A 25,235-nucleotide genomic window follows, 5' to 3' on the forward strand; every position below is an offset into this window, starting at 1 on the left:
AGACAAACAGGTAGAATACCTTGTCCAAGGTCATACAACTAGTAGGTATATGAGTCCAGATTTGGACTTTGGTCTTCTTTGCTCCAAACCCTGTGGACCAAGTTTCTGCCTATTATCAGTGAGTGAATTGTTAATGAAGATTTATCAAGAATCACACTCAGTCACTTTTCTAATGAGAAGTCACAAATCTACAATATAATCCCATATAGCTAATGATAGGTACATAGTTATTTCCAGCATAAGGCTGATAGAACACCAGCCCCATGGTATTAAAGCACACAAAGTTAGCAACAGTTTTGGAAATTTGTCTGGACCAAAAAGTGTTGCAATAACACTTTAATTGATTAATAACATTGAATTAATAACATCTGAGAGATGATTGAGTAAAAGCTATATTTACAGCATTTAAAAATTAGATTTATTTATATTCTTAAAATATTCAAAGGTTTCTTTCTAAACTATATTTTGTCCAATAATAAATTGTTACAGAAATTATTCCTTGTTTTGAAAATATTATGATTTTGAGGTTTATCTATTCATAATGAGTACTTGCTTAGAATTTGAATCTCTTAACTATTGTTAGGATGAACCTTTAAAGGGGCAACTAGATGGTGGATAGAACATATGCTAAAGGCAGGGGAACCTGAATTGAAATTCGGCTTTAGCCACTTTACATTTTAACATTTACCCCAGAATGTGTGACCCCAGAAAAGTCACTTAACCTCAATTGCCTCAGAAAAAAAGAAAAAGAACGAACTTTATTACCAGTGAGGAATAGAATGTAGTACTGTAGCCTCCTGAAGAACTGTACATAAAATATTGTCACTAATTCTACCCTCTATATAAAAGCACTGGTTCCGTGCTTTATGAACAAAGCAGAATTGATTTAGTTCAAAGGAAATGTGAGATGCGCAGAATTAGAGAAGCTATCCCAAATGTTCATAGGGGTTATTTGTGTCCAACCTGTGTGATCAGCCATAGGCACATTATAACAACTCTAATATATTGATGACATTTTGGTTCTCTTCAAATAGGAACGACAACCACCAGCCAGTTTGTATTTAAAAGAACATACGACAAGAATCCAAACACCCCAAGAATAAGACAACAGTTTTTCAGTGCAAAATAAAAATTCAAAAAAGCACAGTAAATATGAAACTGAACTGCATTCATCTTTGTATACAAAAATGTTCATATAATACAGGGAACAGTTACTAATATGTGGTATATTGGTATAGTATTGGATGAAGGTTATTGTTTATTGAAAACTTCCCCTTTCCCTACCAAGAAATGAAGGAAACAATAAAATAACAGGAACATTAGAGATGGTCCTAGATTTTTTGTTGGATACTTGGTGCCTTCCATATTTTAACCTGAGCCTTTTTTTTTTCTTTTAGCTTTGTCATTAGTTTACCTCCAACAATCTTTCCCTACTTCCAAACTAGTCAACTACATCTTTTTTTTTCTTTTGTTATTTTCCTGGACAACATTTTGACACAACTTCACTAAAACACCCAAAATCTGCAACCCCACCCACTTATCCCCACCCCACGCACATGCACATTCCCTCCTCATCTTGTTTCTGCCACCTGTTTTGTCCTATTCTCTCCACTCACTTGACACACTAATCATATGTTGCATTGAATCAATACTTGAATTTTTGCATTCTTATTCCATCTTGCATGAGTCTGTCTTTTCTTTGTCTAGATTTTAAGCCTCTTGATAAAAACAAGGATTTTGCTTCTCACTTTTTTATATTTTCCTAAACATATAGCCCAATACTAAACAGCAGATAATCAGATATTTGTTAAATATATCTAAATGTAGCTAGTGACTTGGCTCACAACAATATAATATTGTATAATAAGTACATCAGCTTAATTGTATAGATAAAAATACTGGTAGTATAGTTTTTGATAATGGACTACAAGTAGGATGCCAGTGGCATGAGGAATCATTTATTCTTTATGACCTAATTAGATTGATTACAGAATGCCTAGCATAATCTAATAGAGCAGATTTTTAGAAATTCTCATTGTTTTTCCCAAACCCCCAAGGTCTGAGACAGTATGGAGTTTTAAGAGCTGGAAAAAGAGTTTAATTTAATCCTTTCCCTTTTTGAATACAAAATTTAGGCTCAGGGAGGCTAAATAATTTTTCTTGGTTTCTATAGAAGAAAAGATAACATCTCAGAATGGATCATGCACTAACCTTAGAGCCAGAAGACAGATTCTTTACTTTGGTTGGCTGCTGTGCTTTCCTTGTGAACAAGTCACTTCACCTTGTGATGCTAGAGGCAGAGGCTTACCAGGTGTGGACGGTCCAAAGATCTTAAGAGTTCACCAGGTCAAAACTGTTTACATGATCATATTAAGATGGTTTACTTTCTCATAACCTACATAAATAAAAGTATTTTGTGGGGAAAGAGTCCTTGTTAACTAAGTGTGTAGAGGATCCCTGAAATCACAGTTTTAGTCATGGTTCTAAGTTGAAGAAAAGTTACATTGTTAGAGAGTGGAATTCCTCATTCGGGATTTCCCTACTCAGATCTTTCTCTGATCTAGAATGGCTCATCTTACTCTCCATATTAAATTCCTACCCATTTTTTAAAATACCAGTCCTACCTTAGCTATAAAGCCTTCTCTGATTCTACCTAAACTTTAATGCCTATCTCTTTTCTTTAGTCCCAGATACACCTTTTTTTTCCCCTCACTTCTCATCCAATGGTTAATTTTGTGTTAAAAAAGTTAATTTAGGGTCATAACACTCCCACTGGGGTCCTTGAATGCACTCCATGTTCTTTATTCCCTTCCCCCTGTTTAGACTAAAAGTCATTTGAGCAGTTCCAGTGTTTTAACTTGACTTTATATCTCCATTGAGCACATAGCATATTGCCTCTTTCTACTATAGATAGAAAGAGAGTAGATAAATTGACATAGCCAGTGTGCATGCATTGCTTACTAATCTGGCTTTTCTACAAGTGAGATACCTCGTTTCTCCACTCCAGGCATTCTCTGTTTGTTGTCACTCATGCCTGGAATGCTCTCCCTCCTCCATTTCAACTACTAATTTTCCTGGCATCAATTATAATCCTACTTCCTAAAAAGCTTTCTCAAACCCCTCTATTAATTCCCTCTGTTAATTATTTCCTATATATCCTGTATATAACTTGCTTTGTACGTATTTGTTTGCATGTTTTCTCCTCTGTGAAACAAGAGCTCCATGAGAGTGCTGTCTTTTATATCTTTTTACTCCTAGTGTGCTTAGCACAATGCCTAGCATGAAGTCGTAGGTACTGAATAAATGTTTATTGAATTTAATTATTAAGTACTTAATTGTGTGCTGGAGCACTGTGCTAAACCTGGGGATTCAAGTAATCCAGACAAAGCTAGTAATCCCAGGGGTAGAGACCATAGTTCAGATGGAAGGGAGATGATCCAAGTATAGGTAGTATACCTATGAATGGAGTTATCTGGGAAGCGTTTAATAAATATTTAATTTTGATCATTTATAGGGAGAATAGCTTAAATTAGAAAACCTCAGGGAATAGTTTATGATTTTTGAAAATGCATTTAATTTTCTCCAAAATAATTTAATCTGCTTTCCTTTTTCTTTTCAGCTTTGGTCCTAGCTTGTTTATTTGCTAATACTTAACTCGGCTCATTTACTAATTCATCCATCTAACTTACTTTTATAATCTATGTAGCCTACCATCCTTTAATATCCATGGTTATTTTTTTCTGTATTTATTAGCTCATCTCTTTGTGAATGGCTATCTTTTTGAGGAGACCTTGGAATGTTTCAGAGACCCTTCTTTCACATCACTCCATTTTATCCTTCTGTAGGACATTTTTCCATGTCATTGGGATATATATTTTTCACAAGTCTGGTTGGAGTCTGTCTTCTTTGATAATTGTTAATGAAAAGACATTTGAACAAGGTAATCCCCATTGTTGTGTCTTTCAGATAAATTGCACGTTTTTTTGGTACATGGAAGACACTTAGTTGCAGAAAAGCCTTTAAACCTGTATTTTGCTCTGTTGAATCAGGTGCCTTTGGTAGAGGAGAGGGAGGAATAACTGGTAAGCACAATGGAATTTACACATTCATCATTATATGAAATTGTAGCTTGCTGTAGAAAATTATCTGTGAAAGTGTTTCCTTCATATTTTTTAACAAGGGTACCTTTGGGGTGTGTGTGTGTGTGTGTGTGTGTAGACTTACTTTCCTCATAATTTTGTAGAGATGTGAAAATAGGCATATGAAATGGTCTTTTGATGACAGTTTCTCACATTTTTGGGGGAGAGGAGAAATGACAATAATATTCTGGAGATAAAAATTGTCCCACCTTCAGTAAGAGCGACTTAGGCAGAGATCTGAGTCAATGGCACTTATTAAAGGGTCTATGATCCCCTCTAATGAAGTGGATCTCACATCTTCCTCGTGATCTGAGTTACTTCCTCCTTCCAAGGCCCTATTTTTATAGGACTAGATGTCCCATCATTCCAGAACAGTTATACCAAATACGGAGTAATTCTACTGAATAAGAAAAAGATTAGCAGGACCACAAGTTGGGTGAAGCAAAGAATATTGCCACATAAGATGGATGGGCTTCTCCTTAATTTGGGCAGGAAGAAATGGTATAAGCCATCATAGTCAATAACCTAAGTGGTATTAAGATGGTCATCTGCTCCTATTGGACAAGTGATTGGTCCAGAGGTACAAAAATTTTTTCCTTTTGTGAGGCAATTGAGGGTAAGTAACTTGCCAAGTGTTTGACAGCTAGGAAATGTTAAATGTCTGAGGCCAGATTTGAATTCAGGTCTTCCTGACTCCAGGGCTTGTGCTCTATCCATTCTACCATCTAGCTGCCCATAAAATATTTTGGGGGACATTCTGTGTAATTGTCACTTCTGCCAAACTGGGCTTGGTCATAATTATAAGGCAAAACAAGGGTAGAAGGCTTTTAGTTAACTTCTTATAGTTAAGCAAGTGAACTTAGAATCTGTATCTCATAGCTCTGGGGCCATATATACAGAACTTTGATATGATTTTATCAAATTGGTTAATACTGATTGAAATAGAGTAGGGGTCCAAAATGAATTATTTCTCTAAATGCTATCCAATAATTTCACCATTCTTTTGAAATCCTTTTTAAGAAAAGCAATTCCTGACTTTTATGATTTTATTGCTTCCACTGTAGATTTCTTTTTGTCTTACTTTGTTAGGGCCACTGTCAGTCTTAATTTCCCCTTAAAAGCCATTTTCAATGAGAAAGTACGGTGTGGAGTTCAAATATAATTGTTACACTGCCATTGATCATTGCTACAAAAAATGCTGGCAAATCATTTCCAGCAACAATGAGCAACAACATTTGACAACTTTAGTTTTTGCAAACTCTTTTCCTCTCAACTACCATGTAAGTGGGTAGGATATATATTCCCCCATTTTAAGGATGATGAAACTGGTTGCTCAAGTTTGAGTGCTTCACCTATCTAAAAATATCAAACTCAAATCCAACCCTAAGCCATTGCTCTATCTCCTGGGTCACATTGCCTGTCTTTGTGACTATTTAATCTTCTTCATCCAGTTTCTACCCCCTATATATTCTAGGCATGATTTGGCTTAAATTTAACAACAGTCTCTTTGGCAGACCTTTTCACACTCCTGATTTTTGCAGGACAAGACTAGGGATAAGACTTGCAGTTTTGTTGATAAGGAGGGAATCTCCTTGGTCAACATGTTAATAATGGTCAACAACTATGAATCTGCATGTTCTCAATTTTTATTCTTGAGAGAGATACCTGGAGCACTGATTTGATCAATCACACAGCCTATGTATATCACAAGTTGTACCTGAATCTAGTTCTACTTAGTTATGAAGCCTAAAATGCCTCTTAACAGGGAGCCACAGTAATAAGAAAAACCTAAGTGTTCAGAGCAGCTTTCAGCTCTGGACTGCACATCTTGATGTCTTTTGATCTCTTCAGGAATCATACATATGATGCAAAGCCATTTCACTGCTTGCTGCCTCCCCTTGATCCTTTTTACCCCTTCTCTTGGACAGATCTCTGTCTTGGATGCAATATGTTCTTTTACTTCACAATCACCCTTTACAGACTGTATGTCCTTTCTTTAAGCCTAGGAACTGCAAAACTCCCTAGTTTGGCTCTGGACAACCAGACCAGGGGATAATCTTTTGTCAGATCACTTCTGTAAGACCTAATTTTACAGGCCAAACCAAACTTTAGCCAAACTCTAGGTTGGCCCCTTGGGCAGTATAAGACTAGTCCAAGCCAGCTCCTCACTCATCCAGATTCCAATGCTATCTAATTGGCTTCAAATCTATTCAGAGAACCAGAACAGATGTCAAGCTTGGCTTTTTTCTGATTTCCTTTGAAACCAAAGAAGGATGCAGCGAACAGTTCTCAAGATGACTTTGGAAGTCTAGAACAGAAAAGTGCTCATCCAGCCTTGCCCCAGCCAGTGCACAGGCTCCTCAACAAAGCAATTGAATCTTACATTCTTGGCTAATTTTCTGGATTGCTTCCTATTTCAGTTTCTTCACAACTGCAATTTCTTTTTTTTTCTAATCTTCCAGTGCCTTAAAGCAATCTCAGAGTCTGACTGAGGCAAAATTCATGAAATCCCCAAACATTTAATTTGATTTACCACTTTATGAATTATAACCTCATAAATATACAGCTGGGGGACGTAGTAAATTGAGCACTTTGCCTATAGTAAAGAAGACCTGAGTTCAAATGTATCCTCAAACACTTGCTAGTGTCTTGACTTTGAGCAAGTGACGAACTTCTGCTGTGATATAACTTCTGTCTGCTTCAGTTTCTTCATCTATAAAATAGGGCCATAATAGCACCTACATCATAGGTTATGAAATAATATTTGTAAAGTGTGTCTCAATATAAACTTGTTGTTAGTGGAGGAACCACACTGCCCTGCAGCCACAGTCATTGCTTTGCACTCAAGAAATTTCCTCTTTGTCCATTCATCAGAGACTAATCATAAAATATAATATAATCTTTAGACTTGTGCTTTTTAACATTCTGCTTCCCAGTGACAGTGACTGATGACTAACAGGTGATGCTAAGAATCAGTTTTGAGATTATCAATAAATAACTATTGACTGTTCATGAAGTTTAAAATAGTTAAGGACCATTAACATGTTAGAGGACCAGATCAAGATCCAAAATGATCTTAACAGGCTAGAACATTGGACAACATAAAATAAGATAAAGATTTAATAGAAGTATAAAGTCTTATACTTGGCTTAAAAATAGAACAGCCTAGGCATTAGATGTGACCTGTGTATGCACAGATTTCAGTTTTCCTGAAGATCTGTCTTTTAATGGACTACTCAATATGAGTTAACTTATATTATTGTGATTTAAGACCAGAATAAAAGAAGAAGCAAAGCAATTATCAAGGAAGTTAATAGTCCTGAATTCTGCCTAGATCAAATCAAGTCTAGAGCATAATCTTCTATTTTGATTGGTCATTTTAGCAAGGATATTTATGTGCTGAAATAGCATTAGAAAGGGATGGCAAAATGCTTCAAGATTATGTCAAATTTATCAGTGCTTTCTGATTTATTTTTCAAGAAATAGCTGAGAAAGTTGTTGACAAATGTTTTAAATCAAAATTCCTTTTAAGTACAGTGTGATTTTTGTGGATTTAATCAAGGCAACATATTATATATAAGTCTTTTAGGAAAAGTTTCATGTAAATAACAATCACAACTATGGACTATCTATTAAGCTTTTCCTGTAATGTCCTCTGAGATTCTTCCCAGTTTATCTGTGTATGTTTTGTTTGTATATAGTTGTCTGCAGGTTATCTCCCCCCAGTAGACTCAGAGCTCCTGAAGCTCATACTATATATAGATTTATATCATTTTTTTCCTTTCTTGCTATCCTCAACACTTGGCACAGAACATGGTAGATGTTTAATATATTCTTCTTGATTTGACTATTAGGGCTAAATCTTATGGCATTCCCAGCGACCTGTTATTAGAATATTTAGGAATATTAAACATATGTACAATCTTTTATGCAGGAACACTCCATTTCTGTTTTTAGTAGTATACATGGAAGGAGACTTGTAAAATATATTTTGAATCATAAGAAAAGAATTAGACCTGTGATTGCATTGGTACAAGGAATTCCCAATTTCCTTTACCAAAGCCTTCTCTACAATTTCTAAGACAGTTGCCTGAGGCCCCGAGGTTTGAAAAACTTGCACCATCATAGTCACTGGGTGGCATATATTGTGTGTGAACCCATATCTCCTCTTTTCAGGATCACTGTGTAGAAACTGCCTCTGTCTAATTCATAGTAGCAAAATTTGAATTATAAACTGAAAGAATGCTTGCACCTTTTTTATCCCCAATTCATTCATTATAAAATATGAAGTTGAAAAAGCAGGGAGAACTTGATTTTCTTTCAAATTCATGAAGAACTAGAAAAAGGAAGATGAGAACTTAGAACTGCATAACTTTATTTTAACCTAATTAAAATAGTATTTTCCATTTTTGTTAACAAATCCCTCACTTATAGAATGTTCAAATAGAGATAAAAGGTAAAAGTAGTTTGGAAGGGGGGAAGGAAAAGAGAATTTATTATAAATTTAAAAAATTCAGATTATATAACTTTGTTTTTCTTAAATGTACTGGCTTAAGTATGTTGTTTTTGGTTTTGCATGAATGGCTTTGTTAATTACTTTTTATATTTTTATTTCCCGGAAATAGCAGTGGATTTGGTCATATTAAAAATCTGCCAGTATTTTTAAAAGTATCTTTATCAAAATTATAGACTCTTAGAACTGGAAGGGTATCTAGAAGTAAGCCATTGATCTAGCTCAACCTTCCTCCATATATGGGGTCTCTTCCACAAATATTTCTGAGAATGACCACTTCACCTAGCCAATGTATTTGCCTTTTTCATTTTTTCTTTTCTTGATTTTTGTTAAATTTGAAATTGTGGTGACAGTAAAAGCAGATAAGAAATTTGTGCTATAAAAACTCCATGGAGGGAATGGCATTCTTAAGTTTTGTATCTTCACTTGCCCAAGAAATAATAAGGTATATTGGACAGAGGTCAGGCCTTAAAGTATAAAAATTTGAATTCAAATTGATACAAACTGACTTTGTGAAGATGGGCTAGCCATTTGACTTCTCAATGCCCCAGGCGGCTTTCTTAACACATTAAGTTAAAGTTGTATTGCTAATAGCTATCCATAGTAGGAGTTTATACACATCACTGTTTCATACAGATGAAATCATTGTTGTGAAACCCCAGTGCCCAAAAGAAACTTATTTCCTAGCAGAATGCATTCCATGTAGTAGGTATTTAATAAATATTTGTTGAACTGAAATAATATTAAAATAACATGCTATAATTTTTATAATTATTTTCAAAATATGTACATAGATTTATTTTTATTTTTTTGTTTAGGCATTTGGGGTTAAGTGACTTTCCCAGGGGCACACAGCTAAGCAGTGTTAAGTGTCTGAAGCCAGATTTGAACTCAGGTCCTCCTGACTTTAGGACTGGTGCTCTATCCACTACACCAATTAGCTGCTCCCATAGATAATTTTCAACATTCACCTCTACAAAACCCTAGTGTTCTAGTTTTTTCCCCCTCCTTTCATCCATCCCTTCCCCCAGTCAGGAAATAATCCAATATATGTTGAACATGTGCGATTCCTCTCTCTATATTTCCATAAATATCATGTTGCTCCAGAAAAATCAGATCAAAAAGGGGGAAAAAAATGAGAAAAAAAACAAAATGCAAGCAAACAACAAAAAGAGTGAAAAATACTATGTTGTGATCCACATTCAGTTCCCACTGTCTTCTCACTGCAGATAGCTTTTTTCATCACAAGACCATTGGAACTGGTCTGAATCACCTCATTCATGCTGTAATTTTCAGTTTGGTTTAACTGTTTCATTTCACATTACATAGTTTGATTCTCCAAATAGTGAGTTAGAGCAAGTGATATCTTAGCTTTACAAATAAGAAAGGAAACTTGAGACCCTGACAAATCAAGAGACTTATCTACCCTCACACAGCTAATTAGTAAGAGAGAAAGCCAGGTCTAGAGTGGAGTTTCCTGTTAATTGCCCTTACGATATTTTGATACAGTTAGGTTGAATGTTAATTAAGTAATGTGATGATCATCTTATAGAGTTCATCTTCCCTATTTCTCTTGTTTTTTGTTTATTTTCCATGTCTTTATTTATGTCTCCTATAAGCTGTCACTCCTTGAGAGACCATTTTCATTTTTGACTTTGTATGCCCAGAACTGAGCAGTGTTGCATATATATATATAACAGATATGTGGCAGATGCTTACTAGTGAGTGACACATTTGGTGACTGACTGAGTTGCCTTTCCTTTCATCTTTATGTGAAAGCTCTTGGCTTAATACAATGTGAGTTATTTGTATATCATCTTGAACTCATTGAAGGAAAGTCCATTGAAAAATATAGTGAAATAAACTGTTAATCACTTGTCTTTTCATTTTAAGTGCACATTTCAAAATTCACCTATTTCTCTTTGGTGTTGCTTAAAATTGTTGTTATAATTTGACAAATGACCATACTTAAAATAAAGAGAAGTGAAAAGAATGAAACTATACTAACAAGTATTCGATAAATATGACCTAGAACTCTTTGAATATTGTTGTTATTACCAGCAGTTTAAACTTGTTTTATCTGCTTTTTGACGTGAATATTTGAACAGAGATCATGAATTTTTGTTTTTTCCCTAATATTTTTACCAAGAGAAGCCACAAATATTCATGGTCTTTTTGGCCATGTAAGCAATCAAAGTTCTTCTCTTTCCTCAAAATATCAACATATTTCTACTAAGGAAGGCACAACACTAACTTGTATAATATTTGCAATTTTAGGAGTGTTTTAAGGGAAGCTGGGCCACTCACAAGTTACTACACAAGAAAGCAAGTAAGTAAAATCATATCTCTCTTCTATTATCATAAGCATTCTATTCAAATTTTACTCCCCTGGAGTATAAGCTCCTTGAGGACAGATGCTTTTTATTTTCATTTTGTCTTTGTATTTCCATTGCCTAGCAGAATGAGTGATGTACGTGCTTTTGTGGTAGGGTGAATTGGGTTGGATTTTTATTCCGTTGGAAAAAAATCTCTTGCTTTGCTAAAAGAAATATATTTGGTATTATTTCATAATGTTTCTGAGCTAAGATTTGTACAATTTGTTGATCTTTATTTGAATCACTTAATATGTGCATAGTGCTTTGCAAATCTCATAATTAAGTATCAAGAATTCTTAAAACTTTATGTTAACCCCTTTGGTAGTCCAGGGAATCACCTCAGTGGACCCTAATGGTTGCCCAGCTACATCACACAAGTGTCTCTATGGGCAAGAAAACTGACCAATCACATTACCAGTCTAATGACCTCAGTAATTCCAAAGTGATGAACATAGACAATGTCTTACATACAAATGTCTTTACATATTGTAAAACAATACTTCTGTATAAGAGATATGTGTCCCATGTAAGATCAGTCTTGTGAAGTCAAGATTTCAGTGTCCTGGTATTTTTAGGATTGTTCTCCTCATGTTGTGGTAGTCACTGTATACATTGTTCTGCTTCTTCTGTTTATTTGCCTATGCATCAGTCTATACAAGTTTTCCTAGGTTTCTCTGAATTTTGCATATTTCTTTCTGTGATACAGTTATATTTCTTTTATATGCCATGAAGCAGTTTGTTCAAACATTCCTCAAGCAGTGAATACCTACTTTGGATATCCACTCAACTTTGGTATGGTGGCCATATTTGTTATTCCTCCCATGGATGGGTATAGCCCATTGGGTAATAGCATAGCAATACCCCACTTTTTTGTACCTTTTTTTTTTCTTTTCTACTGAAATAACATATATCTTGTAGTCAAAGTGTACTAAAAAGCATTAGATGTCATTAGGCAGCCTCTTTTCATTTGTTTTTCATCTGAACTTATCCATTGTTAATATTGTTTAACATCCTCACAGGACACTGTGACACCAAGTTACAGAGAAGCTGACTCTACAGCCATCAGTACAGATTGGACTTGCTCTAGCTTTCCAGTCTGAGGTGCAGTGTCAAGTTGTTCCAAGGAGATGTAGTTAAAAAGGAATGGGGGGAAGATTGAGATCAGCTCATGATCACTTTGGAAAAGCACTTCAATCCATGATAGTATCATAATTCACATAGAGAGGACTGCCATAATTAATTGACAGTTGTGATGGTTGCAATTGAGATCTTCATGTCATCTCAGGCCACATCTTTTCACACCTGTTAGTTAAAGCATCTATCTGTTCCATGATCACTTTTGAAAAAGTCGGCTGATTCTGACCAAGTTCAGTATGATGCTCACATATAACCTTAACTTCCATTTGTGAATTACAAAGCCCATGATTAATTGAATATAATTAAATTTTGATAGATGCATGATGGTAGACCTGTGTAGGAAGCTAGGTGGTAGATAGAGTAGGTAAAATGCTGGGAATCTAGCCTCAGGCGTTTTCTAGCTGTGTGACTGAGCAAATCATTTAACTATTGCTTGCCTCATTTATAATAGAACTCACCTGTCTCCCTGGGTGGTTGTGAGGGTAAAATGAGATTGTATTTGTAAAGCATTTGCAAATCAAGAAAGTGTTATATGAATAGCAGCTTCATCATCATCATTCATTTCATTCCCTTTGCGATAGTGTTGTAAGGCAGTATCTCATTCTCAGTCCACTAGAAGTAATACTCCAAATTTCAAAACCACAATCTTTTTTTTTTTTTTTTTTTTGAGGAAGTACTGAATGAATTTTTTTTTAAGTATTCAGAACTGTCATTAAAAATGTAAAACATTTTTTAGTTCTTTAACAATCTTTCTTCTTTACTTCCAACTATTTCTCCTTCCTCACACCATCCTGTGTATGGATAGCTCATCTTAGCAGTATTTCTAACGTCAGAGGACCCCAGTAAAATCTCATCTCCATTATTTACTATTTATGTGGCCTTAAGCAAGTCATTTAACTTCTGGTGCTCAGTTTCCTTATCTGTAAAATTAAAGGTATTAGACCAGATGACCTTTGCATGCTTTCTAACTCCATAGCTAGAATCTTGTGTTTCCCAACAATAAAAATATTTGATAGGATGAAATCTTTCCCTGGAGGCTGCTGCTTCATTTTGTTCCATTTTAATGTCGGGAAATGACTTCAAATATTGTTAAGGAAAATCCAGGCTAACTGGGCTAAATCCATACAGATTTGTTAAAAGGGAAAATCAGAATCTAGATTTTGATGTGATTTGGGCCCTTTTCTTTGCTAAAGACTCATGGATTTAGCCTATTGTTAGTTGCTTCATAAAATCTTTGACTCTTAATTTGGAGAAGGTCTAAGCTTGCACATTTTTTTGAGACAACTCATGACACTGGGCCATAACCCCAACATATTTTTGGGATAATATTCCCTGTATCACAATAATTTGGGTAGCCCCATCATTTGGTGAACCTGTACACAGAGAATCTGACTGCATCCTGTAATCCCAACATAAGAAATGGACAATTTTTGTGCCTCTCAAGTAAATTTAACCTCAGTAAGGATTCTTATCTAGTATATTTGAAAAACACTTCTTAGTTATTTCATAAGCTTTTAAGTGCCTTTTTGTCATTTAATTATTTCATCATATCCAACTCTTAGTAACCCCATCTGGGTTTTCTTGGCAAAGATACTGGAATGGTTTGCTATTTCCTTCTTTAGCTCATTTTACAAATGAGGAAACTGAGGCAAATGATTAAATGACTTGCCTAGGATCACACAGCTAATGAAAGTGCTCATTAGATCAGATTTGAATTCAGGAAGATGAGTCGTCCTGATAATCTATCCACTGTAGCACCTAGCTTCCATTAAGTATTTCCTCTGTATAAAGACACAAATGGTAACTAGCATTCAAATAGATAGTGCTTTATGATTTGCAAAGTACTTGCATGCTCACAACTTGAGAGGTAGCATTACTACTCTCTTTTTTTTTCCCAGAAGAGGAAACTGGGGCAGAGAAAGGTTAAGTAACTTCCCTAGATTCACATAGCCAGGTGTCTGAAACTTTTTTTTTTTTTGGTAATAAGTTTTCCTGAGGTAATGGCTTTATTCTCTATGTGCACCTATCTACATTTTGAGCCCACTAAAAATATTGCATACTCCTCTGTCAGTCATATAGGACTAGTAATTATTGCAGCCCTCATACAATCCCCCCTAGGCTTCATAGGAATCACTGTACTAATAATTGCCCACGGACTCACCTCCTCAATACTATTCTGACTAGCTAATACTAACCTACGAGCGCATTCATAGCCGAACCCTGATCCTAACTCGAGGGCTCCAAATCTTCCACTAATATGCACCTGATAACTATTAGCAAGCCTTGCTAACCTAGCCCAGCCTCCCTCTATCAATCTTTTAGGAGAGCTTATAGTAATTATAATTACATTCTCCTGATCCAATTTCTCACTCATCCTATTAGGCATCAACACAGTCATCACAGCCCCATACTCACTACACATACTGATTTCATCTGGTTAATTTGGTTTCGCCCTCCTCTCCCCTCCCCCCCCCCCCCCCCATTCAAACCATTGAAGGGCCTATTTTGGTGGGGTTACTTAAGTCCACTGACTCCAATTTCTGTTAAGATTTAGTAGTATAGGCCATTCATTTTTATTTTTGAGGGTGCCAAATAAATGAGCTAAAAATCTGTTTGCTTGTTGTCCTGGAATGCCTTATTACACACAAACTATATAACCAAACATATTTGAACCATGATCCAAAAAATTGAATAGAATCTGTTATACCTTAGTCTTGCCTTATAGAGATTACTTTTGATTACTTCATTTTTTTTTTCATAAGCATGTTTATAATTCTTTGAAAATGGACTTGAAGGGGAACAGATTGTGGAAAATTCAGGACCAGCTGGAAGACCAAGAATCTTTTACACTTTTTTTTTTTAAACTCAATGATATATTAAAAGCAAAAAGTACATATCCTATTGTTGTTCTGTCTTTATTTTCAGTTGAAAAAATTGCTTTTGAGGCTCATGTTTTAGAATAGAATTGTTTCCTGCTATTTATAGTTGCAGTAGACATTCAGTTTATCTGCATTTTGATTTGTTTTTCCTCTCTGTTTTGGCCCTATTGGTAGTAGATATTGTTCAAAGCTCATGCTTAGGGGCAAAATAACAGTTTGTCACTTAATATTTATTGGTACTGCCTTCAATACTTAGAAAGGAAATAGAGTTCAGAAATTGAGTAGTATAATGCAATTTAATAATGAGCTTTCTGCTTTTAGTCTTGCTTCATGCTTGGCTTTTATTTAACTGTTCTGAACTCAAAATATAGCCTCTGGGACTTGTCAACCCAAGGTAGACTTTGATAAAGTGAAAAGGGCACAGGACTGGTACTTGAGATCTGGATCCTAATCCCAGCTTTGTCACAAGTTAATTGGGTTATGTTGGCAAGTCCTTTTACTTCTAGCCTCAAGATTTTTACATATAAAAATGTTTGAGATAATGTTTCAAGTCTACAATTCTGCCCTTTATGTTCTGTACTAACTTATAGTGTATCAGTTGATAGAAAAAGTGAGCTTTTCTTGTGTAGCTATGCAATTGTTTTTCTTTTTAAAAAATTAACAAGTATTTGCTTTTTTGTTCCTCTTCAGTTTAAAAGAAAATAAAAGCAAAAACCTTTGTAACAAATAAGCATAGTCAAATAAGGTAAATTTCTACATTGCCCATGTTTGAAAAAAATTACATGTCTCATTCTGCATCTTGAATCAGTTCTTAACTTTCTTTTTTTTTTTTTAATTATAACTTTTTATTGACAGAACATATGCCTGGGTAATTTTTTAAAACATTATCCCTTGCACTTACTTCTGTTCCAAATTTCTCTTCCCTCTCTCCATCCCCTCCCCTAGATGGCAAACAATCTTAGACATGTTAAATATGTTATAGTATATCCTAGATACAATATATGTGGGCATAACTGAACAATTCTCTTGTTGCACAGGAAGAATTAGATTCAGAAGCTAAAAATAACCTGGGAAGAAAAATAAAAATGCAAACAATTTATACTCATTTCCCAGTGTTCCTTTTCTGGGTGTAGCTGCTTCTGTTCATCATTGATCAATTGGAACTGAGTTAGATCTCTTTGTCGAAGATATCCATTTCCATCAAAATACATCCTCATATAGTAGTGTTGTTGAAGTATATAATGATCTCCTGGTTTTGCTCATTTCGCTTAGCATCAGTTCATGTAAGTCTCTCCAACCCTCTCTGTATTCATCCTGCTGATCATTTCTTACAGAACAATAATATTCCATAACATTCACATACCACAGTTTACCCAACCATTCTCCAGTTGATGGGCATCCATTCAGTTTCTAGTTTCTAACCACTACAAACAGGGCTGCCACAAACATTTTGGCACATACAGGTCCCTTTCCTTTCTTTAGTATTTCTTTGGGATATAAGCCCAGTAGTAGCACTGCTGGATCAAAGGGTATGCACGGTTTGATAATTTTTGGGGCATAATTCCAAATTGCTCTCCAGAATGGTTGGATTTGTTCACAATTCCACCAACAATGCATCAATGTCTCAGTTTTCCCGCATCCCCTCCAACATTCATCATTATTTTTTCCTGTCATCTTAGCCAATCTGACAGGTGTGTAGTGGTATCTTAAAGTTGTCTTAATTTGCATTTCTCTGATGAATAGTGATTTGGAACATTCTTTCATATGAGTGGAAATAGTTTCAATTTCATCATCTGAAAATTGTCTGTTCATATCCTTTGATCATTTATCAATTGGAGAATGGCTTGATTTTTAAAAATTAGAGTCAATTCTCGATAAATTTTGGCCTTTATCAGAACTTTTAACTGTAAAAATGTTTTCCCAGTTTGTTGCTTCCCTTCTAATTTTGTTTGCATTAGTTTTGTTTGTACAAAGGCTTTTTAATTTGGTGTAATCAAAATTTAATATTTTGTGATCAATAATGATCTCTAGTTCTTCTTTGGTCACAAACTCCTCCTTCCTCCACAAGTCTGAGAGGTAAACTATCCTATGTTCCTCTAATTTATTTATGATCTCATTCTTTATGCCTAAATCATGGACCCATTTTGATCTTATCTTGGTATATGGTGTTAAGTGTGGGTCCATGCCTAATTTCTGCCATACTAATTTCCAGTTTTCCCAGCCAGTTTTTAACAAATAATGAATTCTTATCCCAAAAGTTGGGATCTTTGGGTTTGTCAAACACTAGATTGCTATAGTTATTATTTTATCCTGTGAACTTAATCTATTCCACTGATCAACTAATCTATTTCTTAGCCACTACCAAATTGTTTTGGTGACCACTGCTTTATAATATAGTTTTAGATCAGGTACAGCTAGGCCATCTTCATTTGATTTTTTTTTTTTTTCATTCCCTTGAAATTCTCCACCTTTTGTTCTTCCATATGAATTTTGTTGTTATTTTTTCTAGGTCATTAAAATAGTTTCTTGGGAGTCTGATTGGTATATCACTAAATAAATAGATTAGTTTAGGGAGTATTGTCATCTTTATTATATTCGCTCAACCTATCCAAGAGCACTTAATATTTTTCCATTTGTGTGGAAAGTGTTTTGTAATTTTGCTCATAAAATTCTTGACTCCTTTGGTAGATAGATTCCCAAATATTTTATGCTATTGACAGTTATTTTGAATGGAATTTATCTTTGTATCACTTGCAGTTCTTAACTTTCTAAATATACACTGACCTGAGTAGCTTGAGCATTACAGGAATAGGAAGCTGTTTCCCTAATGGGAGAGGAAAGAAGGTAGTGCTTTGGTCATTCTGAGGTGGGAGAAGGGATATTTTCTTAAGCATACTATCCAAATGACTCCCATATTCTCTTTGGTTAGAGGATTGATTTTGACACTGCTGTAGACAGTGCTGTAGTTCCAAATATGTGCTTCTTGAGAGATTGAGTGTTATGACATATTGGTACCCTACTAAATATTTAGAATTAATAGCTAACACCTATAATATTTAACTGTTAGGTGTTTGGGGGTGGGGATGTGGGGAGCAGTATTCTTTGCTGATGCCCCTTGATTTCAGTCCACACTTCACTCAGTTGTTAAAGCTTCTGTACATTAATTAAACTAATACTAATGGCCCCCAGTTAGCTCCAGGATCAAATATAACATCTTCTGTTTAGATTTTTAAATGTCTTTATAACTTGACCACTAACTACATTTCCTATATTCCCCACCTTTCTTCCTACCTTCTTTTGTGACATATTTTCTTTAGATTTTAAGTTCCTTGAGAATAGGGACTATCTTTCTTTTTATTAATTGTATCACCAGTATTTAGCACTGTGCTTATTAATACATTGTATGTGGTTAATAAATGTTTCAAATTAGATTGGATTTCCATACTTCTTACCTCCTCCATCTTTTCATATAATCTGTAGTGCAGTGAAATGGTCTCTTCACTATCCTCAACTCACATATTTCCTTAAAAAAATCAATTTTATTTTATCTTCCATTCTACATTTTCTCCCATCCTTTCTGTTTCCCTACCCATTAAGAAGAAAAGAAAAACAAAACCCATTACATATATATATAGTTATGCAAAATAAATTTCCACATTAGTCAAAAAACAAAACCAAGAAAGAGAAGAAATACACTTCCATCTATATGCTGAATACATCAACTTTCTGGAGGTGGTTGGCATGTTTCAGCATAAGCTCTTTGCAATGGTGGCAGGACATTGTGTTGATCAGAGTTAATAAGTCTTTCAGAGTTGATTACCTCTGCAAGATTGCTGTTACTTGTATCACTTGTGATTCTGCTCACTTCAATTTCTATCAGTTCACATGAGGCTTCTCAGGTTTTTCTGAAGCCATCCTCTTGGTCATTTTTAAAAATAATAATATTCCATCACATTCATATACCCTAACTTGTGCAGCCATTCCCAATTTGATAGACATTCCTTTAATTTCTAATTCTTTGCCACTATAAAAAGGGCTGCTATTTTTGTACACAATTATTCTTGCGTGGTCTCTTCTCTCCCATTAAACATGTATGTTCCTTGAGGGCAAGGACTCTTTTTTGGTTGCATTTAGCAACATGTATGTTACATAATAGCTGTTTCAAAAATGCTTACTTGTCTGTGTTTTTCTGTTTGTTCTGTGTGTATGAATTTGAACAGTCTATTCTGAAAGTAAGGCCTAATAGTAATAGCTAGATGGTATTTTCAGTATTTCAGGTATACTGAAAGTCATTTGGATAAATCTAGGACAGATTTCCAGTTTTGTTTTTGGTTTTTGGAGAAATCTGGTCTTTTAATTAGTCCAGAATTCATGGTAAATCATTGCTACATCTAATGTTTAGCAAGGTTTTGCTTTATAATCTGAATCTTTAAAATAAGCTTATATGTTATCTGTCTTTTATTTGGTACCTTTTGCTTTTACATCATGTTTATTTTCCACACCTATCCCTGAGGTTGAACTATTCCCACTTACAACATGAAATATTCAATATAAAACTCATGTCTATTAGTGAGTTGAGTATATCAGTATGCCTTACTGAAACTCTGACCTTTCTTCTGGGACAGAGAGAAGGTATGTTTTGATGTACTTCAAACCTTCGTTATACATTTTTCCATTACTCACAGCTCAACTTCATCATTATAAAATGTTGATCTTAGTTTTACTTAATTTGCCTTGCATCCTCACTCATCATTTCTTGATACCCAATAACATTCTAAAATAAGCTTACTATAAATTGAAATCAAAGAAGCAAATGTATGTGGTACGCATGCATGACAATAAAATACATGGCTATAATAAGACATTATTGGAAAGTGGTTACATTCAAACCATCGAGGAGAAGATATCATTTTTAGAAATTTGACTTGAGATTAGAAGCTATTACACTAGCTCTGGGGAGGAATACTGGAATCTAGCAAGGTAGTGCACAGATTTGCTCTGTTTTTCTTGTTTGTGTCTATTGGTACATAGAAGTATGTGGAATAGAGAGCTAACGTGTACATATGAAATGAATAATAAAATAAATAGCATTTCATGTATTTTAAATATACAAAATATAAATGTTTCTTTTTCTTTAAATATTTTAATTTCTTTAAAAAGTCTTTAAATATTTCTTTTTCTAGAAGATGAAAAAGCAAAACATGAAGTTTCTTCTTGGACTGTGGAAGGTGATATTAATACAGATCCTTGGGCAGGTTATCGATATACTGGTAAACTTAGACCACATTATCCGTTGGTGAGTAAATAAAGTAACAATTACCTGTCTAAGTGAGAAATTTTAGAGCTATATTTTAAAGATTGAAATCACTTCCTATACTTGTGCTCCTCCAGATTTTTTTAAGGGAATTTGTCTAATTGTCTAAGCACTTTAAAATATCTTATTTTTTTTTACATGAGTTGGTTTTCCGTGTGTATCCTTTCTCTTTCAGAGGGCTTTTCCCTTATTAACAAAGTGTTGGTTGTTGTTTTTTTTTCCTTAAAAAGTTTGAAAGAAGAAGAGAAAAAATAAGTGGTTGACTGGTTATTTTCTTTTTCTTTTCTTTTCTTTTTTTTTTTTTAAGAATCCACATGTGGAGTTTATTAGATTCTTTCTAAAAATGCAAGTTGTACAAGTAGTTGTTCAGGTGTGATCTTCTGTTTTTGATTCCATAAATGTAGAAATGCACACACTTAATAAAGTTTCTAAGATTTCCCAGATACAAAGTAACAAAATACAATTTTTTTTTTTGGAAAAAATATAATCTTCAGCATCTATGTGAAGGAAGAGGAGGGGAAGAATTCATTTTCTATTTGTGTGTTTGTCAACAGTTACGCTTTCAGTTACCTTTCTGTAAGAAGTAGAGGGGAATGGCTGGCAGGAGAAAATCAGGAAGGTACTTTCTCATTTCTCCACCAGATTTTGGCAGTGAATTTTCCTAGTGTTCCTAGAGATTTAAAGACCACAACAGGAGAATTCCTCATTCCTGCTCTTTCTGAACTCATAGTATCCAGGAACTAGAAATATTCCTATAAAGTTCAATTTATCCTCATCACCAGCAAACATTTGGTTGATTTCCGTGTAAGGCATTTCCAAAAAAGGATGTACTTTCATTGCCAGAAAAAAAGCCCAACTAGAAATATATTGGACTTTAGAACTAATAGGCCCTCCTAATGCAACTCTGACCCCACCCCAAGGGAGAAGATGGGCTGTGGAGGGGGATCCTTGCCTGGACCTGTCTCCCCACTTGGTTGGTTTCACATCTGACAATGGAAACTTTAGGACAGGAGGAAGAGGGGCCAGATAGAAATATGTGGGTGAGAGGTATGGGAAGGAATACAAATAATTCTTCTTCCTTTTAATTTTGAGAATGTCACATAGAAATCTGAAGTTCCAAGCTTAGAATTTGAATCCAAAATTTCTCACCTATATACAAAGCTTTATATACCAAAGCATCTGGGAAGACTCATGGTCTTCAGGCAGTTAACAAAAACTTCAAATATTTCTCCAGGTCCTTATCTAGAAACCCCAGATGCCCTTGGTCTGGTAGATTCCTTCTCCCTGTGCTTGAGGACACCAGAAGGACTAGGAGGAGATTTGGGAAGTCTGGTGGAGGAAAGCTAAAATTCAGGCTTTGGGGAAGGAGAATAATTGGGGACCTGGAAACAAGAGTCATTTTTTTTTAGTATCATTTCTTACAACCCAAAGCAGAAAAGAAATAAAAGAGAAAAAGATCTATGGGGACTAGTTACTTCCCAGAAGCATAATCTGGACTCACTTTCTCTCTCTAGCTCTGAGTGTCAGGACTGAAATGCCATTACTCCCAAGAGGCTCAATTCTGGGTAACTGAGCAAAGCTCCTGAGCAAAATAGGATTCAGGCTCCTGGGAGTTTCTAGTTTGCTGGCCCACAAGGTTCACAGAGTCCCACAAGGCCCTGCATGTGGTAGTCACTCAATAAATATGAGTGGGTGATTGGTAAGGCAGAGCAAAGGAGGTTAGTGGGAAAACCCAGGGCCTTTGGCATTGCAGGTGCAGTAACCCTCTGGGATAAGGACCCAGAAAGGACAGTTTGGATTCCCCAGATTATGGGGCCTTGAAAAGCTCTTCACTGGGTGAATGGCTTTCTCTTTCCAGTCCCTCTTTTTCCTGTCCCAGAGCTGTCAGCTGTCACTGTCAGCTCTGAAACCCATGTTTTTCTGCTTTTACTCTGGCCTGCCCCAGGTAGGGAGACAGGCCCAGGCAAAGATGGCTCTGCACAGCCCATTTTCTCCTGGGGTGGGGTCAGGATTCATTAGGAGAACTCTAGTCCTGGCGCTGGAGGCCAGGTTGGAGAGAGGTCATCCTGCAACCTGCTTCAGGGAGTTCAGGCACTGGACCTGCTCCCCAGTCACCTCTTTAGAAGAGGGATCTCCAAGAGCAAAGCTCCTGTCCCAGGTCCAGGAGATCTTCTGTCTCCAATGGAACTGAAGCTCATTCTGAGGCCCAGGAGAAGCCAGAGTCTCCCTGTCTCCTGTGCACTGGCCCTTTCCTGCCCCTCCTCCAGCAGCAAAGGGAAACAGAGAGCCCATTCCTTCTTTATTGGGGAGGATATCTAACAAAATCAAACCCCTTAGGCCAAGGAAAAAACCTTTTGGTTTCCTCTGTGAAGAAATCAGAAGCTACAAAGTGTAAGTGATAGAAGACTGGAAGATGGAGTTGGGAGCTGGAGAATAGATGGGGCAAGGAACCCCAAGATTTTCTATCACTTTTCTTCTCTCCCCGTGATTCCAAATAAATAATATAGGTCCAAAAGAGGTCTCGCTCACCTTTCAGGGAGCTAGCTACCAGGGGTGCCAGAGTCCAGAAGGTGGGGGGCCGGGAGGACAGCTGCCGGACCCCTGAGGAGAGCAGACCATCCACATTCTATCTGGGGAGGCGGAGCGCAGATTTTTAGGGCTGCTGTGGGAATCCGGGGGAAGGTACTGACCTGAGGCGCTCCGGTGCAGATGCTCCAGGAAGTTGGCTGCACACCTCACTGTCCAGGAGGGTAGGACCCGGGTCAGGCGGCTGAGGCAGGCCCAATAGCCCTCTCTGTAGCTGTCTGCTAAGGTGGGAGCCACAGGGCCGTGGGACGTGGGCAGCTCCTGAAGGAAGCGCCCCATCATTTCTAGGATGTCTGCTTTCTCCAGCTTCGAGTAGTGGGAACTATCCTTGCCGATAAGGGGTAAGATGAGACCCTTAAGCTGGCTCAGGCTCTCGTTGATGTGTGCCCGTCGGCGTTTCTCCATGAGAGGCTTCAGGGTCTTTCACAGTTCGGTGGCGTCCCCTGGCCTTCGAGGGACGCTCACCTTGGGCTGGAAGGCGCTCCCTGCTTCCGGCGCTGTGGGGAGACATACAGCCTTTGCGGAGCTCCCAGGCGGGTCGGTCCAGCTCACTAAGCCACCGGGTGGGACGCCGAATATGGTTATTTTCTTAAAATAACTTACTGATCTTTTTAACTCTTACATTTCTAATTGTGTCTTTCCTGCTATCTCTCCCTGAAAACCCATCCAATAATTGTAAGTTTTTAAGCATTTAAATAAAAAAAAAAGACGAAAGTTCGTGTTATTTTAATAATTTTGTATTATCTTAAAATACTTTTTCCCCCTAGGTAATAGTTAAATATGCTAGAGTTTTGAGATCAAATATTATTAGCATTTCCCTTTTCTATTCAGTTTTTTTCAAGTGATTCCATTTTCTGTGATAGATCACATGATTATTGAAATAGTTATTTTAAATGACTTGAGGATTTACTTTTGGTCCTCTCTTGTTTGTAAGCGTAGTAGAATAATAAGCAATTAGAATTATAAACAATTTAAAAGGCACAGAATAGCTAATTCCCAAAGAGAATGCATTTTTGGGGGCAGCTAGGTGGTACACTGGGTAGAGCACCAGCCCTGAAGTCAGGAGGACCTGAGTTCAAATTTGGCCTCAGACACTTAATACTTTGATGTGTGACTCTGGGCACTTAATCCCAATTGCCTCGGCAAAAAGAAAGAAAGAAAATGGATTTTTTCCTTATTCTTGAAGGCATAAAAGACAGAATTTTTGCATCTATTGCATTGAAAAGTATTGTCTGTGCTTTTGTGTGTATTGATACTGCTTCTTGGCAGCATGGAGAACTGGACTTTTGAGTAGGGCATCAAGATCCTAATTCTGCCTCAGATTCTTGCTAGTGATGTGAGCAAGGGCAAGACACTCAACCTTGAAGTCAGAGCCATATTAGTCAAATTAGAATTACAGAGCCTTCTGTAAAATAGGAGTGATAAGACTAATAAAGTTTTTATGAGCAAAGTGACAAGCAGGACAGTAGTGTGTGGAATTTATTATTTACTTTTTTTTAAAGGAAGCAATAATGAAAAAGAGTTTCACATAGAATTCTCTTTTGATCTTTTGGTATATTTATCTAGGTATCTTTTTCTTTTTTTTGGTTATTCTGGAAAAAAAAAATTCTTTTTGTTTCCAAAGTGTTTTGTGGCCTGTAAACATAATATAAAGAATTGTTTTTTGCTACTGCTATTATTATTACTAAATTCCCTTTTCCTCTACAGTTTAAATTATTAGTATCATAATCAAGTAATGATGATGTGTTAAATAAAATTTTAAAATGAAGAGGTTTATTTTTTCTTCAGTAATGACTAATTCAAATAATAAATACTCATTATACTTTAAACTTGTTTCTATTCTACACTTTGATGTTTTTTAGATGCCAACAAGACCAGTGCCAAGTTATATTCAGAGACCTGATTATGCTGATCATCCTTTAGGTAATTTCAATTATTTACCTTATTATCTATTTAGTCTTTGTATTTGGTGACTGCCACTAACAACAGGAGTTTATTTTGCTCATGGTTTCTTAGGTACTAATTTTAAAATCTACACATTTCATTGCCTAATAAGTTCACTATTTCATTTTAAAAACTTTTTATCTCTATAGTGTGAATTTTTATTTTTGTTTTGCAAGTTCTGCTGGGGGTGGGAATTAGGTGTGTTTCTTGTAAGTTATAGATTTTGGGGGTTTGTTTCCTTAAGTCTATTATTGTCTTTAATGGATTGTTTAATTCATTTACATTTAAAGTTAATATGTGTTAAGTTTATATTTTCTTCCATTTGTGTTTTTTAAATTCTTTTCCAAA

At 35.8% G+C, this 25,235-nt stretch overlaps 1 protein-coding gene and 1 pseudogene across 1 annotated transcript in view; one reads left to right on the top strand and one right to left on the bottom strand.

Moving 5' to 3' along the window:
* METAP1 (methionyl aminopeptidase 1) overlaps nucleotides 1-25,235 on the top strand; it is a 77,532-nt gene that overhangs the window by 21,946 nt on the left and 30,351 nt on the right. Inside the window, exons 2-4 of the mRNA XM_031943099.1 lie at nucleotides 10,930-10,981; nucleotides 20,227-20,339; nucleotides 24,806-24,866. Coding sequence (XP_031798959.1) covers nucleotides 10,930-10,981; nucleotides 20,227-20,339; nucleotides 24,806-24,866 — 226 coding nt within the window. The remainder of the gene's footprint in view (nucleotides 1-10,929; nucleotides 10,982-20,226; nucleotides 20,340-24,805; nucleotides 24,867-25,235) is intronic.
* On the bottom strand, nucleotides 22,902-23,454 carry LOC105750870 (annotated as a pseudogene).

This window comes from Sarcophilus harrisii, chromosome 6, assembly GCF_902635505.1.
Source record: "Sarcophilus harrisii chromosome 6, mSarHar1.11, whole genome shotgun sequence".
NCBI lineage: Eukaryota > Metazoa > Chordata > Mammalia > Dasyuromorphia > Dasyuridae > Sarcophilus > Sarcophilus harrisii.